This window comes from Meleagris gallopavo, chromosome 2 (assembly GCF_000146605.3).
Source record: "Meleagris gallopavo isolate NT-WF06-2002-E0010 breed Aviagen turkey brand Nicholas breeding stock chromosome 2, Turkey_5.1, whole genome shotgun sequence".
NCBI lineage: Eukaryota > Metazoa > Chordata > Aves > Galliformes > Phasianidae > Meleagris > Meleagris gallopavo.
Genome location: NC_015012.2, coordinates 107,407,936 through 107,427,829, shown reverse-complemented (window position 1 = coordinate 107,427,829; position 19,894 = coordinate 107,407,936). Strand labels below are relative to the sequence as shown.

Sequence of the window (19,894 nt, the reverse complement as noted above, 5' to 3'; positions counted from 1 at the left end):
GAAGAAGAAATAAAGTTTCTCTATTATTTAGCCCAGATTAGGTAATCAATTAGGTTGATCCATGAGTCATCAATATTTCTGGTCCACAAGAAGTCCCCTTTCACAGTAAATGGATTTTTTTTTTATTGTTTAGTTGTTTGTGGTAGTAAAGCTAATGGGAGGACAGTTTGACTAGATGACCTTGTAGATGCTTTCAAGCTTGTGATTCTAAATAAAAAATAAAATAAAAACATTTTGATTTAGGTGCACTGAAGACCTTCATTATGATGCAGTGTGGCGAATATTTTTCACCAAAGGAAACCATGAAAAAGCATCGAACTGATGCTGATTTGAGCCCTAAGAGCGTGCTACAGCACAGATTTTGTAGGGTTTGGGGACAACGTTAAATGAAATAGCAGGGCTGAGGTCCAGGTCTGAGGAGGAAACTCCAGGAGGAGGCTGGAAGGTGAACCTCTGCAGGAGGCTGGTGAAGAAGAGGAAGAGCTCCATTTTGGCAAGAGTCTCACCGGCACAGATCCTCCGTCCTGCAATGAAATGCAGAATGTGTGGGAACAGAATCAGCTGGAGCTGCTTCTTCAGTGGTTGGAAGATATGAAACATCTCTCAGCACCTTTTATTCTGAGGAAGTACAGTGATTTGAAATGCCATGTCCCAAATACGAACAAAGGACAAAGCAAGACTCAGAAGTACATGAGAGCATGAGAGAGATACTCGGTTATTTGGTCTTAATTATAATTATAGTAATTATAAAGTCACTTAGTGATTATTTTCTTTTCCTAAAGTGGGTTGGTTGCATGCTTGTATTTGGGGACACATGGAAATACAATCTAAATTTCTTAACTCCAGTTTTCAACAAAATATGTATTCTTTTCCAGTAGGGATTTATTTTTGGTTCCTGAGCCAACTGTGACTGGTTTTGTCCAGACTTTGGCAAGCTTAGCCTAATCACAGGCAATTTTTTACGTTACATTTTGACAGAAAAGACCTCAGAAAACTCACAAATGTTGGCTATGCCAGGACAGAGCTGTGAGAGGGTGGAGATAGTCTATGGAACACTTAACATAAGCCTCCTTTTAGAACTGTTGTGAGTGTAATTTTTTCTCAATCCTGGTCAAATTCAGCAGCTTCTAAACTTCTTAATAATAGTTCAAGTCCAGAATTAACAACGGTGTGAACTAAGATTTGATTTTAACTCCCCTGTTTGACAAAGAAGAAAATGAGACACTGTGGCATGGTTGTGCTATGAGCCAAGCCTTCCAGGGAATGCCCAGATCTCACATTTCCTGGATGTGATTTCAGTCGGGATGTTTAGACTCGAATCTGATAAGGAAGGTTAGTGAATTGGGAATATCAGACATTCTTTTACCAAAAAAAAAAAGGACTTTACCTTATATTGGATGTTAAGTATGATGAGAAAAAGCATATTCAAATATCACACAAAATATATACAAGACCTATAAAAAGTGCAGAGTATTGTGGAAATGTTAGCCAGAAATTGATTATAGGAACTTAACTGAACAATGACAGAGCCTGAAGAACAGGAGAAATGTCAGGAAAGGAGCATCACTGTGAGAGTAGGAATATCCTGTGCTTTGGAAAAGGATGCAGGTATGTAAGATGAGGTGATCGTCACTCTCTGTAGGAGACTCAATGGCAGCCTCTTTACATCCTTTGTTGTTAAAAGGAACTTAGTTATTAACATAATGTAACCCTTGTTTGTTGTCACAGGTTAAGAAGGCCTGATCAGTTGGGACTAATGAGGACTCTTGAGAAGGGACATTAAAAAGTTAAACTTGGTGCCCCAGGAAAAAATACAGAATCCACATTTCCTTCATGCTTTGTATATATAGGATGTATATGGCCACCAGAAGTGCAGCTGTGTATGGGAAGAGCTAGAGCCAAAGATTCACATGTTGTAGAGCAGAATGTGTTAGTAATGCAGAAACGTGTTATCTAAACATTCACGAAATTTGCTGAAAACCTCCTTCACATTTAAGAAGGCACTACCAGTTCTGTTTTGTAATGATTAAATACTGAGAAACTAATAACCAGAGGCTGAAAGAATTAGCAGACGTTTGTGAGCACTACCTATTATCAGAAATATATCCTGAGAAAGTTGTGAAATATAAGTTGGGCAATGGTCCCATGGAAAAGGCTGTATAGGGGCAAAGAACCACTGGTATGAGCAGGCTAAGATTGGTACAACGGCATTAAATAAAATGAGAAGGTACCTGCTGAAAATGGCATGAAAGCATCTTTCTTCACTAATTTTCCCTTGGAATCAAGAAAGTGCTCAGGATAGAACATGTCTGGTTTCTCCCACTGGGATTTGTCTCGCAGGACGGAGGTCAGCAAAGGGATGATGTAGGTTCCCTGCAAAATGAGACAGTGGAAGTATTCTGTGGCCAAATATTTCAGTGGAGGTAATGGCGATAAGATTTTACCATAAAGAAATCAGCCTGGACAAGGAAATTATTCTGACTGCCATTGTGTGGCTTCATAAAAGCATTCATGTACGTCACATTAACCGAGGTTGAGATCGGAGAAACGCTAAAAGAAGCAATCCCATACGCATCTCACCTTGGGAATGAAATAGTCTTTGAGAGTGACATCTTCAGCAGTCTCATGAGGCAAATCCAATGGCAGGATATTAGCAAACCGCTGAACTTCATGGATAACAGCATCTGTATACGGCATTTGAGTTCGATGCTCAATGCGAGGGGGGTTTGACCCAATCACTTGCTCTATTTCTTCTTGGACCTTTCCTGAGGAGAGAAACCAATGCAAGAAAGAGATAATGATTCATCCCTCAGACATACTGGATTGCACTGATGCAAAACTATGGAAGATCTTGAGTGAAAGCCATACACTGTGCCAAAATCTTTTAATAATGGGAGGTGAACAGAACTGCAGTGTCTGATAATTTCTTTGCCAATAAGAATAATTGAAGAAGACTCTTCAGTAGTTCATATTTTCCTTGTCAACTAAATATATGTGTAAAAGTGCGTATAAGTTCTGTTTTCCTATATATCCTTGCATTAAAATATTAATAATGGAACTAGTAAAATTACTTCTTTTTTAATTTCATATTCTCTGCTGGGTTCTGTTTTGTTTTCTGGAAGGTGGGAGGCAGCAGTTTCAGATCAGTTTGGCAGAGGTAGCAAAATGTCCCTCTCTGCAGATGTTGGGCAAAGAGCAGTTCCCTGGATCCTTGCAGGCATTTAAAGTGCAAGACTCTTCCACTGGTTATCCACGGGGTATTTCTGAAGGAAATCTGGAACAACTTCATCGCCCAATACAGGATAGCTCTGTGTGGTTTTCTTCTCTTTTTTCTTTTTTTTCTTTTTTTCCAATTATTGAGGTTTTACTGAGAAAAGAACTTGGCCCATATGAAAATTGTCAGTAATCTACAATGTAGACTGGCTAATGTGTCCTTTACTGGGTCTGAACCACAGGGTGTAGTCATACCTAGATAATAACTAACTGAAAATTTTGTCTTTTTTTAACAGATTCATTAACCATCATAGGTTCTGTTCAGTTCTTAATGTGCTGAATTCCAGAGCATCTGTCATAAAGCCACTTACTCTGAATTTCAGGATACTTTAGCATCAGCAGAAAGCTCCAGTTTAGTGTGGTGGAAATGGTCTCAACACCAGCAGTGAACAAGTTGCTCACCAAGCTTAGCAGGTTACCATTATGGAAATACCCATTGGTAGTGGATTTCTCCTGAAAGAAGTGAATGAGGTAGAAGGGTGAAAACTTAAAGCTTTCCATGGAAAATGGGATACAGACAGCTAAATACTCTATTTAATATAAAGGACAAAGAGCTTTGGGCTTATACCCAGGTAGCAGTGTTGACAAAGGTTTCATTTTGTGTAACCTCTGCCCATAAATGAGGCCAGCTTGAAAGAGAGTTGGTTTATCTATGTACAAGGTAACTAAGGTGCATCACAGCCATCAAATAAGGATCCCAGTAGAGCCCAGGGAGCTCTTTTGCTCTGTAATGCATTATGTTTTTGGAAGAGTCAGAAGGACTAGAACAGAGCATATGGAAAGGTGTAGCCTTGGTAAATGTACCCAACTAGAGTGGAGAAAAGCTAAAGAAAAAAATTTTTGCTGATTAAAAGGGGTCAGATCTGCAACAGAATAAAATATTCATTCATTCAGAATGAAATACCCATTCATACCCATTTATTCTTCAACCGTGTTTGATTGAAGATAAATTGCCAAAGAAAGCAAGCTATGGTTATTAGCACTCAAAGGAAATTGTGAAGGACTTCACAAAAGCATGAAAGTTTGAAGAAAAAAGATTCAGTTACCTCCTGCTGTTTAACAAGGAAAGCATCAATGAAACTTCTTTGATCATTCTTGTCCAGAGTTTTGAGATTTTCTAAAAAAGTAACTTTTACATAAGCATGGAATTCGTCTCTGTTTTTGAGAAGAGTCTTGTTGGCCCTCAGGAGGAATCCAAGGAATGGGAAGATGTTATACATCTACAAGAGTGAAAGATGCTAACATTTAGCTGCTGAAAGTCTAAATACATTTTACGGGAACAAATGAATAATATCATGACCCCTTTTCAGATACAAAGAACGGAGACTTCACATTAATATTTTGTTGTTTAGAAGATGACAGGACAAATTCATGGTAGAAAATCCCCCAACGACTAATAAATACAGTAAAAATTCAAGGAGTACTACAATTATTTCCCATGCATCTCAATCTGCGTCACCATACAAACACATACAGAGCATAATTACAAAATGAAAGGAAGAAACTGGTGTAAAAAACTGTATCTTGCCACTGTTGCAATGGTATAAACGGTGGTATGTTAACCCTTTCCCTCTGGAGAATGGAAGTTGAGTTGTGCAGACGTGTATGGTGATATCTATACCGCTGATTGCAAATGGTTTATCGCTCATTGAGCCATTTCCACATGCAAGTAGCATGGAAAAATATGTTCTGTATCAAGGCTTCTTATACAGGTAGACCATATCCTCCATAGCTTCTCCCTTTCCCATGTTCTGAGAGTGTACTGTATGGGCAGCTCACTGTATGTGTGTGAGCCATATTTTGGGGGACAGTTACCTCATAGAAAATTAAACTCACTATTGTATATTCCTTTATAATTTTACATTTTATTTTATTTTATTTTACTTTATTTTATTTCTCCCATCCACTTCATGTCAATACTCTGCAAACAGGAAATATCACAAAGGAAAAAGGAAGGAAGAAGGGAGAAGGCAATCTGATCTTTTCAGTCCGGATTTAACACTCATCTAACTACAATCTAAATTGTTATGACACTGAGGGTTTGGTTGTTGGCTTCATGATGACCTGATCGCCTCGTAAGCTTTGTTTTGTCCCCAAATGACTGTAAACTCTTTATCTCTCAGTATCTCAGTCTTTTTTGTTTAATACCCTCAATGGACCACCAGTTTGATTTCACTATAGAATAGCAACATAAAAATGTTTAACATTACCGTAACCAAAGGTTTCCCTGCAAGCCTCATGCTTTCATTGGTCAGATGTTGAAGTCTTATAAATCTGGAGTCTTTGTAGTCAAATCGTTTTCCAAGTAATATTGAAACAATAATGTTAGCAACTGCTGCGTTGATTATTTTACTAGCATCAAAGGGTTTTCCTACACAGTGTACAAAAGAACACATTGCATTGTGGGAAGAGACCATGTAAGTTCAACACTAATTATTACTATTTATTTATTTTTATTATTAGTGATTAGCGTTTATTGTCAGATAACAATACCAAATCAACAAAAAAGCCAGAGGAGCCAAATTAATCAAAATGATTTAGCTCAAAGTAAACAGCTGAAGAACTTGAGAAGGTTATGGTCAAGCCACAGGTGCCTGGGCTGGATGGGGCTGTGAGCAACCTGGTCTGGTGGGAGGCGTCTCATCCTACAGCAGGGAGGTTGGAACTAGATGAGCTTAAAGGTCCCTTCCAACCGAAAACATTCTATGATTCTACGATAATTTGAACAAAACCATAGAGATCTGATGAATGTCTCATCTACCCACCTTCTTGTGACCCGATGTTGTCTATCAGGTAGCCATACTCCTCCACAATGCGGTCCTCTATGGCTCTTTTTCCCATCCCAAAGTCCCGTAAGGTTGTGAGAGTAAATCTTCGCATCACTTTCCAGTTTTCACCGTGAGCAAAAACAATCCCTGACACAAAGAGGAGATTCCAAGGCAGTGGCAGATTTAGAGTAAGTAGTTTGCAGACAAATGACGTAAACAGCAATAGCAATAAGTTTGGAAACAGGTTAAATTCTGTCTGACTGAGGTAATAAATGTTTCCCTGAATTTGTTCAGACTTCAAGAAAAGAAAGAAAAACAAAATTTGGTTCAATATTTGAATAAATCCACTGAAGTCAATGAGGTTACGAATCCCTATTTCCAGAGCCTTATATTTTCTCTCATTCTAAGTGGTGTGACATCCTCTGCTTTTTAAGTAGGAAACAGTTTTTTGATTAGGAAAAAAGAAAGCCAACTTACCATTTCCTCTGGTTAGATCTTCAAAGATTGGGATTTTAGGTCTCTCTGCAAACGCATCTGCCTGGTTTATGAGAGCTTCCTTCACTGTCTCATACCCAGAGATCACTACTATTTTCCTTTGCCCCATCTGAACGCTGAAGACAGGACCATATTCTTTTGATAGCTGACAGAAGAAGATAATAGTGACTTACAACTTTTGCAGCCCATAGACAAATTCACCATTTTTTCAGTGCTGCTTGTTGACCTGCCTTGTCCATAAGTTACAAAAATGTTTTCCTAAGCAGTTTTGCCTAAGCTGGTACCTTTTAACTTGGTTTATTTTTGCTTAACACAATGTTCTTGGTTCTCCTGACAATATGAGGTGGTCTGCATGACTGAACTTCCTTTCTAGAGTGTTTGTACAGGGAATCTGAAGGTAAGCATTTAGCACTGGCAGTCAAAGCCATCAGCAGCCAATAAGCAAGTGCCAACACCTATACAAAATAGCAGCAGTGACATGCATCTGAATTAAGGGCAGTGCCCTGCGTGGGGGTATTGTCATGCCAGACTCTTGTAGCTGCAGCAGAATTTGATCTTTACAGAGGCTGTTCCTCACTAACAGCCTTCTGCCATTTGCAATGTTGGCGCTGAGGGTGAACATATTGTTTCCAGTTGTGTTTAAGCACAGAATATGTGTGAATTCTAAGCCTTGAGCTCTTCGAAGCAACTAAGCTCAAGCTGGGGGATCAGCCTTCTCTGATAGAATAGACACAGCAATTACAGCAAAGATATCGTGGTTCTGTTGACCTGAAAGGAGATGGAGCCTGCTTTTGCCAAACCAGTTAGGTTGCATGGGATATTTGCAAATTATTTTCCAAAACTGCATCTGAGTGTTCTTTCAACCTGTGGTGGTTGTGACATTCATGCAGACATGTAGGTACAAATATTTCACTTAAAATCATCACTAAGGAGATACTGCAATTGCAGTATCTGACAGAAATAAACCCTAGGAGGACATGACCAGGCTCATAGAAATCTTCTGACTGAAAGCCAGGTAGGCCCGGCAATAAAGTAAGACTTTCAATCTCTAGAAGGAAAGCAGAAGATTTGTTACTTTAGTTTGTTTAGATCTTTTCTGTGAGATAACATATCAAGTGAGGTAAGGGAAATTCTCTGACATCTTTGACTATGCAATTATGTGTGATTATGGGAAGAGTAGGATCATAGAATATCCTGAGGAATAGAATGGAATATCCTGGAAGTGATACACAGGGATCATTGAGTCCAGCATAAAAGATAATAGCTACCTGTAGATAAGTCCTGTAGGGTCTCTTCAAATCAAACAAATGAAGATTTCCAATGATGGGTAAGGCCCTTGGTCCTGGGGGAAAGTTCTTTCTCTGGTGGTTACTCCAGACACCTCCAATTTTCATAACGATCAAAAAAGTCAGGATGAACACTAAAGCCATGGTCGTGCAGTTGCTCCAGTCCATCTCTATTCAGCTGAGTGTTAGCCACAAAAGAGACAAGAGAAAATGCAAACTCTGGTTTTCTGTCTTCTTGGGAAAAAAAAAGGAAAAAATAAAATAAAATAAAATAAACACTAGTCCATAAACCTCTATTCCAGTTAAGGGTATTGCACTTGGTGACTAGTTTGTTCTCTTTCCCTTTGCCTGTTAATAAGTTACCAGTATGGTACAGACTCAGTTAAATATTTACCAAGCCTGTGTAATCGGGTGACCATCCATCGTTGTCCAGTAATGATAGTCCAGATGTCACGAATCTGGTGTTTGATATAAAAGTCATGAATTCTGCATGTCATTCAGCTTACTGATAGTTAGATTTTCACCCTTAGTACAAGCACAGCATTGTTACCCTAAGTGCTGAAATCAGAATGCCAACACCCAAGTATTTAATGCACAGAGATATTTTTGCTAAGTGCTTAGGCACTTAGTAACTTTGCTCTCATTGGATTGAATTTCAAATCACACAGTCATGGAATCATTGACAGTGACAGGGACCTCTGGAGGTCATCTGATCCAATCCCCTTCCTCATGCAGGAACACCTGGAACTACTTGCCCAGTATGATCTACAGAAGGCTCTTGAAGGCTCTCCAAAGAGGAGAGTCCACCAGCTTTTTGGGCAACCTGTGTGGTTAACAACATTTTATTGACGTGTATTGTTTATATATGATATAGAGCTTTGTCTTTGAGTTAGGCAATTAAACATCTACATTACCAGTGTGGAATAAGCAGACTCTTTAAATCTTAATTAACATAACTCTAGTATAGACCTGAATGATTCAAATGAGCTGAACTCTAGAGCTATCATTTTGTTGAGTGTAAGGGAGCCTCGCAAGGCAACTTCAGATATTCTTGCTTCTAAGCCCCATTGTCTGTGTCTTCATACATAAATCAATAACGATAGGAGCCAGAGCTTCTAAGCCATAACTTTGATGGTCAGATCATTCAAACAAGAAGCACTAAGCTCGATGATTCTATGATGCACTAAAGTGCTCTAAATCTCACTTAGCAATAAATTCTAGTTGGTAGAAAAGCAGCGCTGTTGAGCTAGGAATGCAAATACTATGTTTAAAGTACAACAAGAAGAGAGTGAGAACTCTCAGGACAAGAGGACAAAGGGAAATGGTTTTAAACTGAAAGATAGTAGATTTAGACTAGATATTAGGAAGAAATTCTTTACTGTGGGGGTAGTGAGACACTGGAATATGTTGTCCAGTGAAGCTGTGGATGCTCCCTTACTGGAAGCCCTCAAGGCCAGGCTGGATGGGGTCAGTGCTCAGTTACCTGGACAGTGATGTTTGGATCATTGAATCATGTAATCATGTAATTCTGTCTGGAAAGAACTTTGAGATCATTAAATTGAACCGTCAACCCATTACCATCGTGCCCACTAAGTCAGTGACACATTCACTCTTTTCTTGAACACCTCCAAGGATGGTGACTTCACCACCTCCCTGGGCAGCCCATTCCAATGCATTACCACTTTTTTGGAGAATACATTTTTCCAACCTGAAGTCCCCTGATGCAACAACTTGAGGCCGTGACCTCTTGTCCTATTGCTGTTACCTGGGAGAAGAGGCTGATCCCCACTTCAGAACAACCTCTTTTTGGGGAGTTGGAGAGAGCAATGACGTCTCCCCTGAGTCTCCTCTTCTTGAGGCTAAACAATCCAAGCTCCCTCAGCTGCTCCTCATAAGACTTGTGCTCCAGACCCCACAGCAGTTTCGTTGCCCTTCTCTGGACACGCTCCAGAGCCTCAATGTCGTTCCTGTAGTGAGGGTCCCTAAAGTGAACACAGCACTCAAGGTGCGGCCTCACCAGTGCTGAGTACGGGGGATGATCACCTTCTTGCTCTTACTGGCTGCACTATTTCTGATACAAGCAGGATGTCATTGGCCTTCTTGGCCACCTAACCACACTTCTCGCTCACGTTCAGCCAAACATCAACCTGTACCCCCAGATCCATTTCTTCCACTCAGTCATCCAGCCACTCTGCCCCAGTCCTGCAGCGTTGCCTGGGGTTGATGTGACCAAAGTTCTGGACCTGGAACTTTGTCTACTTGAACTTTATACAATTGAACTCAGCCCATCGATATGGTTTATCCAGGACCTTCTGAAATGCCTTCTTACCCCCAGGCAGGTCAACGCTTCCTCCTAACTTGGTGTCATTTGCAAGCTTATTGAGGGTGCACTCATGACCAGCTCTCAGCTGGATTTAACTCCAGGCACCACCACTCTCTGCACTCAGCACTCCAGGCAGTTCTTTACCCAGCAAAGAGTATAGTGTCAAAGCCATGAGCAACCACCTTCACCAGGAGAATGCTGTGGGAGACAGTGTCAAAGGCTTTACTAAAGTGTAGGTATGCTACGTCCACAATATTTTCACAGGGTACCTCTGCTGTTACAGTTCATACTCATTGCCTTTTGTCCTGGCATTGGACACCATCAAGCAGAGCCTGACTCCATCCTCTCTGTGATCTCCCTTCTAGTATCTATGGACACTAATAAGACTCTCTCCAGTATGCCCATGTCTCCCTGGTACTGGGGGTCCCAGAAATTGACACATCACACAGGCTATGACCTCACCAGCGATGGGAAGAGGAGCAAGTTTACCTCCTTTGACCTGTTGGTGATACCCTACCTAATGCAGCCTAGGATACAGTTAGCCTTGTTTGCTAGCCCTTCTTTCACTCAGAGGGTGGTGAGGCACTGGAACAGGTTGCCCAAGGAGGCTGTGGATGCCCCATCCCTGCAGGCATTCAAGGCCAGGCTGGATGTGGCTCTGGGCAGCCTGGGCTGCTGGTTGGCGACCTGCACATAGTAGGGGGTTGGAACTGGATGAGCATTGTGGGCCTTTGCAACCCAGGCCTTTTATGATTCTATGATGTGATTCTATAACAGCACTTTGCTGGTTCATGGGGAGCTTGGTGTCCATCAGGACCCCCAGGACCTTTTCTGTCAAGCTGCTTTTCAGCTGGATGATCCCCAGCATAGAGGGAGCGATTCATGGTCTTATTCTTCCCCTGGTGCAGGACTTTGCCCTTTTCCTTGTTGACCTTCTTGAGGTACTTGTCAGCTTATTTCTCCAGCCATTTGATATCCCTCTGGATGACAGCCAGATCCTCTGGTGTATCAGTCACTCCTCTTAATTTTGTGCCATCAGCAATTTTTCTGAGGTTACATTCTGCCCTTTCATCTATATCATGAATGAAGTCGTTCAAGAAGCCTGGGCACAGCATTGATCCTCTACGTCTTACTGGCCCCAAACCAGACTTGGCACCACTGCCCACCACCCTCTAGGGCTGTTTGTTCAGCCATTTGAAACGTACCTCACTATCTCCCCATCCAGCCCATTCTTTATCACTTCACTACGGACATCTTATGGCAAATGGTGTTAAAAGCTTTGCTTAAGTCCAAGAAGACTGGCTAGTTCTCAAATGTCATTTTGACTGAAGAGCTACAGCAGAGCTCTTTAATAAACAAGTTGGAAGGGCCCAAATTGTGCCATGGAAGCACTGGTTTGCCCACTTCCTACTGGAAGTACTGCCCTGATTTGTTCTCAACACGGAGCTTCCATTTCAGGTGCAAAACTGTTCAGTTTTGAAGAGAACAACATTAGTGACAGTCTGATTTGAAATGGAGAATTTATTGTTTTCCTCTTTTTTCTAATCTTTATTAATATATGTATTATTCCATAGAAAATTAAAATAATTTCAATTTCTAGATGGCGTGCAATCCTCTATGAGTCCTCTGTGTGACTGCACTGAAGTTCTGCATTAGCGAACATCTTACACTTCTCTCACGTTGAACTGTTCAGTTATGTTTCTATGTGTGTCTTTGCATACACTCAGGGCAATGGTATGGGGACAAAATGTGTAATGGGTCATTTTCACTGGGCAGCTTGAGTGCAGCTGTGCTGGAGGAGGAAGGTGAGAGTCCTTGTGTGTGTACGTGAGATCTGTGCAACATCCTGTCAGCTCTGGCCACAAGTCTGGCCCCAGACTCTTTTCTTGAGGGGAACATGCAGTGGTTTAGGGGTTGTCTCATCCATCCTCACAGGGACTATCAATTTGCTCATTCAATGAGTGGCAGAAGGTCAGGAGTGCCTCCTTTCAGAATGGTGGGTGATGCACCTCTTGCTATGAGTCAAGGTGTGCTTGGAAATCACCTACTAGATTCAGAAGTACCAGACTTCCCTGGTAGGAATAGAGGTGAACTAAGATATTTCATCCGAGTGTCCCAAGAAAAGAAGGCAGCTGGTAAAAATCCCTAGGAACGTGACACTGCACAGACCTCATGAGTTACTGGGGCAACGACAAACCTAGTGGTGGCAGAGAGATCCAGATCTGAGGGGGAAACTCCAGGAGGTGGCTGGAAGGTGAACCTCTGCAGAAGGCTGGTGAAGAAGAGGAAGAGCTCCATTTTGGCAAGAGTCTCACCGGCACAGATCCTCCGCCCTGCAATGAAATGCAGAATGGACTGTAAGAGTCAATGGGAGCTGTTTTTTTGCTTGTTTGTTTGTTTGTTTGTTTGTTTGTTTGTTTTTTCAGTTGTGAGGGGCTTTATGCTGTGTGGGAGTGAATTCAGAGTTTGAGTCCATGGGTAAAGCTGGGCTATTCAAGTTAGCAGATGTAGGTGGAAAGAAAAGGAGAGGTAACATCTGGGAAAAGTCTGGAATATGAGCTTCAGTGAGAAACAAGGAATCCCAGATGTACAATTCCCCTCAGAGCCCAAAGAGCAGAATAGAACATACCTGCTGAAAAAGGCATGAAAGCATCCTTCTTTACAAACTGCCCCTCCGAGTTGAGGAAATGCTCGGGGTAGAAGGAGCACGGTTTCTCCCACTGGGTTTTGTCTTGCAGGACAGAATTGAGCAAGGGGATGACATAGGTTCCCTGCAAACCAAGGTAGAGCAGTTATTGTGCTAAAAGTGGTGTTGTTGGGAGCGGTGGTGAACTCTGGAGCTGAAGAAATATAACATATTAACATATTAATGTATTAACGTATTAACGTATTAACATATTAACATATTAACATATTAACATATTAACAGGGTAGCTGCTGCTGAAGTAGCTGTGAGCACCTCAGAGTGAGTGAGCATCCCTGGATGCAAGACAGACTGGAAAGGAAGAGGTGTCATTCCAGAAAGAGAGGGAAGGAAAGAAGTGCTGCTGGTGTCTTACCTTGGGAATGAAATAGCCTTTGATAGTGACATCCATGGTAGTCTCATGAGGCAAGTTCAATGGCAGGATATTAGCAAACCTCTGAATTTCATGTACAACAGCATCTGTGTATGGCATTTTAGTTCGATGCTCGGTTCTTGGGGGGTTTGATCCGATCACTTGATCTATCTCTTCCTGGACTTTTTCTGAAAAGAGCACATGGATCATACACGCATTGTTCAAATCTCTCTTTCCCCTGCTAGGAATAATGGGATAAGGAGAACTCGCTTTTTATTCAGCTCTGCTTAGGTTCAGGGCAAGGTGACCTGATGAGAAGAAAGCCACTGAATGCCTAGTTTCCACTTACTCTGAATTTCAGGATATTTCATCATGAGCAGAAGGCCCCAGCGCAAAGTGGTGGCCGTCGTATCCATGCCAGCTGTAAACAGATTTCTCACGACCTCAGTTAAGTTTACATCATCGAAAAATTTATTGGCCTTTCCATTCTCCTGGAAAAATGAAACAATAATGTTATCAGCTGGTTAAATATTCAAGAAGTAATGTTTTCATTTTGGAAAACAGGGAAAGAAATTTATAGACAAATGTCAGGGAGGGATTAAAAGTGTAAAGGAGGAGGGAAGATTTGAGGGAATGCCTTCAGAATAAGCTGAGTCTTGAAATACTGAGTGCTTGGAGTGACTCTGCTGCCCAGAGGAACACACAGTCAAGTCAGCAAGGTTAATTTTAGTGTTAACAAGAATATTCCGAAGTATAGGGAGCAGTCACTGGGTTAACCCAAGTGATGAAGTCAAGCTCTGTACCCCCTGGGCCATGGAGCAGAGCATATCAAAGAATGAATGCATCCAGTGAAAAAACTTGAAAGAAAAGCAAGGTAATATGAGGAGGCTGCTGGCATTCAATTACCTCTTGCTGTCTGACAAGAAAAGCATCAATGAAGCTCCTTTGGTCATTTTTGTCCAGGACTTTGAGATACTTTGTGAAAGTATCCTTGATAAAATTGTTGACTTCTTTTAAATTCTCAAGAAAATGGTTTTTGTCCTTCAGGAAGAGTCCAAGGATGGGGAACATATTGTACAGCTGTAAGATGCACAGATGCAGAGGAAGAAAAAGCAGCTACTAAGTAGATGTACCACTATTCAACAGTGTATATCAACAAAAACCCATACAGAAAATATTATATAGCAATATTACCTTGACACAAAACACTCTTTACCTACTTCCTTCCCTGCCCAAGTAAGTAAAACTGATAAAATTTATTCTCACTAATATATAAATCACACTAGCTGATGGCCTAGAAATCCCATGTTTATGCGTATGTCTTGGACCAAATTTCCTACCTCTCCACTCTTAGATTTCTCATCCCTCCCTTTCCAACTTGGTTGGAGTTGGGTGTCTCAAGAGATGTTTACAATTTAAGAGACAGTTGCAGACAATTCCACAGTTTTGACACTGTTCTTTGTATGGGAGATAGGAAATAAAGGGCAACTTCTATCACCTGGGGACACTTTCCTTTTTTTTTGTGTAGCATGTTCTTCAATTCTTCTTCATGAAGTGAAGCTACACTGCCCAGACTAAGAGAAACCCATATGTAGTACCAATGGTCTGTTTCCTGCCACTTCAGGATGCATTTGTCATGTACAGATAGATGAATGTCAGTGACTGGGAGTAGATGCACTGTTATCACTCTGTGTTGTGCATGATTTTGAAGAGAATCATTCAAACATATCAGTTACCGACACTGATGGACTTCCAAAAAGCTGCATATTTTCATTCATCAGTGACACAAGTCTTTTGAATGTGGGGTCTTCATAGTCAAACCGCTTTCCAAGCAATATAGATACAATGACATTAGCAATAGCAGAATTCATCAGCTGAGTCATCTCAAGGGGCTTCCCTAGCAAAGGAAAAGATGATGCAAACAACACAGTCAGTGGTTATTGTAATCAATTAAAATATAACAATAGCGTGTAGAGCCTCATTGAAGTCTGGGAAATGATAGGTACAGAGTTGGCTTATAAGAAAGATGGAGGGAGATTTTTTAAAAGGAAATGTAGTGATAGGACAAGAAGTAGTGTTTTAAAATGAAAACAGGGTAGTGGATATGAAGAAGGGATTCTTCACAATGAGGATGATGAGGCAATGGAACAGGATGCCTGGAGAAGTTGTGGGTGCCCCATCTCTGGAGGAACTCAAGGCCAGGCTGGATGGGGGTTCTGAGCAACTTGATCTAGTGGAATGTTTCCCTGCATTTCCAAGGGAATTTGGACTAGATTGTCTTTAGAGGTTCCTTCCAACCCAAGCCACTCTATCATTCTGTGATTCCATTCTAAGTCCTACTGTTGGTAGCTAACCTAGTGACAAGTAATCCTGGATGATGCTGGAGAAATGTATAAATGAATCTTCTGTCTCCTACTGGAAGTTATTTTCCAGACATATGCCTCTATGGGCAATCAATTTTTCAGTCTTGATATGCACGACCTTGCAATCGCCTTCTACTATTCTCCTCAGTCAAAGTTTGTCATTTATGGAGGTGCTGTACATGGCATAATATGTCCTTTTCCTCAACTGTACTGTTTTGTATTAAGCTCTGTGTTTGACTTCCAGTACTTCAATAAAAGCTTTTCATTTACACACCAGGCAATTGCCAGGTAGAGACACAAGGAGACAGATACAACTCATGTGTACTCATCACAGCACTGACACTGGAGAATGATGTATTTCTGACAGAGGTCTGTATCTCTTCTTCCTTCATCCTTGGTATTCCTGAAAAGACTTTCTGAGAAAAGTCAGGTACATGCTACCAAATTAAGAATCTCCCTACCTTTCTGTGACTCAATTATGTCTGCCAGGTATCCATACTCTTCTACAACATGATCTTCTATGGCCTTCTTTCCCATCCCAAAGTCTCGTAATGTTGTAAGAGTAAATCTTCGCATCACTTTCCAGTTTTCTCCACGAGCAAATACAATTCCTGAAATGGAAAATTAAAACACATACATAACAATTTAAGCAAAGATTCTTCATGTATTCTGTGATGGTTTCACGCTGATGGACTGCTGAGGTTCATCATGCTTCTCTTTCACCTGCGCCTCTTGAAATGGACAGGGGTAGAAAATATGAGAACAGACCACTCACCTTTTCCTTTTCCTGTTTTTTCTATGATTGGTATTTTAGGTCTCCCAGCAAATGCATCTGCATGATTCACCAAAGCTTCCTTCACTGTGTCATATCCTGACAGCACCACCACTTTCCTCAGTCCCAGCTGAACTGTGAAGACTGGGCCATACGTTTCAGACAGCTAGTAGAAGGAAAAGAAAGAGGAAGAGGATGATGTTTGGCAAAGTGGAAGATACTTTGTTTTTCAGTAGGCTCAACACTTCTATTCCCACATGGCACTGGCTTTGCATTTGCTGTCCAAAATGTTGAGAATTTATGATGCAAGTATTGGAGCTGCATGAATTAAAAGAATCACAATAGGATCTGTAATCCTTAATTGGGAATTTGAATAACAGGTTTTCAGTGGGCCTAATTGTGTTCACTACATTGATTCTATCATTCATTGGAAATGCATAGCTAACCAAAATGAGATTGATTTCCAAGCTGGTAATACGTCAGTGCACAGGAGCGGCCAGAAACCCTTAGGTTTGCTGTTCATGGCTTTGAGGAATAGTTCAGCGAGGGTTGCCCAAAATCCTAAAAAATCTGACTGCTATATACTATTATCCCAAAAGTCCTGAGTTTCCTGCTACCAGGTATGAAAGAATAAGCAGTGAGGTTTTTTTCTAGTTTGCTCTGGGAAACCGGAAAGCTTTCTCTATCAAGAAAGAAGATCAAGAATTTGTTTGGTGCCAGTTTCCTGATGACTGAGTCCAGCAAACAGCTTTCAAAAAGCTCCGGTCTCCTTCCTAGTTGTTTCATCAGTCCCTGGTGACGTTTCTTTAAAAATGAGAGATCCTGGACCCCTCTCTTCTTGTTACCCTTGCCTGAAGAGTGCTAACATTTCCCCCGTTCCGCAGAATTAGGTCAGTTCTCTCGATAACGTAGTTGGAAGCCAATTCCTCTGCATTACCCAATATCATATAGTAGGAAGAGAAGTCACTGCAAAGAGTAATACTGTTGTGTTTGCAATTTCCATGCCTTGAGATCTTTGTATCCCTTTCAAGAGGTCAGTGACTGTCTTAGAGTGAGAGCTCTAAGCAAAGGAACAACAGAAGTTACCTGTAGCATTGTCTGGCCAAGTTTCTTTAGGTCCATCATGTGCAGATTTCCAATGACGGGTAAAGGCTGCGGTCCTGGGGGAAATTTCACTTGGCTCCTCCAGAAATGTTGTGTTTTCAAAATCAGCAGGAGAATTAGGATTAACAGTAAGCCCACAGGAACAAGGCTGGCCCAATCCATTGCCTTTCAGCAAAAGCTTAACTGAAGAGATGATAATTCAAGCAAGCTCCTACCTGAAGCTGTTTCAAGCAAAAATAGCACTTCTGCACCAAAAGGTGTAGAAGTTGAGGGATGAGTTTCAGTTCTCAGAAACGTTAGAAGTGACAACTCTCCTGCAATTTTACCCTCATAAAATACCTACTGGGCAGTACCAAAATGCACTAATTTTATGCTCTCCTGGTTACTGTTTAATGAGTTATCTGTCAGTTAGTGTTTTACATTGGTAGAGATGTCTGGGGGCATAACTGTAGCAAGGGCAACTCAAATTCTGCCTTGAACTTTGAGACTGAAACCAGTAGATCATACTGGAGACACTGGAAACTAGAGAAGTGTGTCTGCCAAAGAGATGCAAGGGTCATTCTTTTCATTTAAATGCTCCGTTCTTAGGCATTGCTGTCTCATCATATTCTTTAAAACTTTCCTCAGGCAACTTAACCCAAGGATCTCTACTTCTTATCATCATAAAATTACATTTACAACTTTTAATACTTCCACTAGTTCTAGTTCTCACTCCTATTTTCCCTCTTTGTCTCCAGTCTCATTCCACTTCCTTCATCCCTCTTCTTACCTATTTCTGTCCTTCCTCAGGTAGGTTAGACACCTAAATCCTTCTTGTCACTGCTGAGGTCAGTGAGCTCAGTTCTTGGAGGCCTTTACTCTGACACTATCTGATCTGCCTTTGTCCAGTTTGATGTCGATAGCCAAGGAAGAGATAAGACTGCAAAGTGAGAGACAAAACCTTGAGGTCCTAGAATAGACAGAAATCCCTTAGTCTCAACATCCAGTTTTGGTGTGTGTTCTGTAGCTCAGTGAATGGTGCATCCACGGCAGTAAAGCAAAGGTACCTGGGTTTCTAAGCTCAAGAGAGCCACAGCAAACTTTCTTTTAGAGGTAGGAGGAGGAAGAAGTTCCTACTTCAGCTGTGTTACTTACTTTTGTCATGCAACAGTTTCAAGAAGAATGACAGAAAGAAGAGCTTGTAGGATTATCTCTGGGTTGAAAGCCATGCTGGGGGATATGGATACTGAAGAAAGATGGCTGAAGCACAGTCAGTGGCTCACTGTCCTGATGTAGATCAGTGACACGTGGTGTCCTTCAGGGTTCAGTACTGGGACTGATGCTCCTCAATACCTTCATCAGTGACATCAACAGTGAGATAGAGTGCACTTTCAGCAGTTTGTGGATGATACCAAGCTGTGTGGTGCAGCCAACACACATATGGGATGGGATGGGATGCCATCCAGATAGGCTGAGCAGTGGGCCCAAGTGAACCTCATGAGGTTCAACTCTACCAAGTGCAAGGACTACACCTGGGTCCCATCAACCTCCATTAGCAGTACAAGCTTTGGGATGAATAGAGAGTACAGCCCTGCTGAAAATGACCTGGGGGCATTGGCAGTTGGCAGCAGGACATGAGCCAGTGATGTGCCCTTATAGCCCAAAAAGCCAACCGTATCCTGGGCTGCCTCAAAACAAGCATGGCCAGCAGGGCAAGAGAGCTGACCTGCAGTGAAACACTTGTACATGTTGCCCAGTGTTGTGGTGCATTCCCTATACCTGGAGACACCCAAGGTCAGGCTGCATGGGACTCTGAGCAATAGAGCTGTGAGTGTCCTTGTTTGCTGCAGGGGAGTGGGACAAGATGGCCTTTCAGGGTCCCTTCCCATTCCAATGATGCTGTGATTAAATAAACCTGGCTGGGAGCATGGAAGAGGATCTAGAGCAAGCCTGCTCTTTCACTGTTTGGCCCTGAGTCTGCTGCTACCATTTGGGTCACTGGAGTAAAGGCCAGGTCATTTTGTTTTCTTGGATGATGCCCCAGAAAATGTCTAAAGCTTATGTCCAACTGCGTGCTAAATGGTGTGTTTCTTCTGTACCTCTGCGAAGCAGGTAAAAAGGCACTGTGATCCTCATTCCATCCACACACAGATAAGATTTAATTATTAACAAGAGATAATACTGACTCTTAGGTTATGAAAAGAAATGGTGATTCTGAGATTTTTACTTACAGACGGTCAAGGGTTAGATCTGTGCAGAATTTCAGAACACGTACAGCATTTCCCTGCATACACAAGACTTGCCAGGCTATTGGAAGGATGCTGTGGGACTGGATTTGTCTCCAGAAATGCACTGGGAGAAGGAAATAAACCCCCACACTCCACTGTCCTTGCCTGCTCAGCCCTGCTGGTTCCTTCCATTAGGTCTCTGGCTTCTGCAGTGCCAGCAGGTGGTGAGTGAGCTGAGTAGTGTGGG

General features: G+C 41.7%; 2 protein-coding genes across 2 annotated transcripts; both read right to left on the bottom strand.

Moving 5' to 3' along the window:
• LOC100548433 (cytochrome P450 2K6-like) lies at nt 1–8,157 on the bottom strand. The gene is made up of 9 exons (XM_003204644.4): nt 7,805–8,157; nt 6,519–6,681; nt 6,039–6,188; nt 5,484–5,644; nt 4,320–4,493; nt 3,585–3,726; nt 2,581–2,765; nt 2,232–2,373; nt 1–524 (listed from the first exon to the last, which is right to left on the bottom strand). The coding sequence occupies exons 1-9, from the start codon at nt 7,988–7,990 to the stop codon at nt 337–339; spliced, it is 1,491 nt and encodes a 496-aa protein (XP_003204692.2). The 5' UTR covers nt 7,991–8,157; the 3' UTR covers nt 1–336.
• A 3,690-nt stretch (nt 8,158–11,847) lies between these two features.
• On the bottom strand, nt 11,848–17,746 carry LOC100548279 (cytochrome P450 2K6-like). Its single transcript, XM_003204643.4, has 9 exons — nt 17,423–17,746; nt 16,340–16,502; nt 16,026–16,175; nt 14,938–15,098; nt 14,108–14,281; nt 13,551–13,692; nt 13,205–13,389; nt 12,775–12,916; nt 11,848–12,478 (listed from the first exon to the last, which is right to left on the bottom strand). The coding sequence occupies exons 1-9, from the start codon at nt 17,600–17,602 to the stop codon at nt 12,291–12,293; spliced, it is 1,485 nt and encodes a 494-aa protein (XP_003204691.1). The 5' UTR covers nt 17,603–17,746; the 3' UTR covers nt 11,848–12,290.
• Between the last annotated feature and the right edge of the window lie 2,148 nt (nt 17,747–19,894).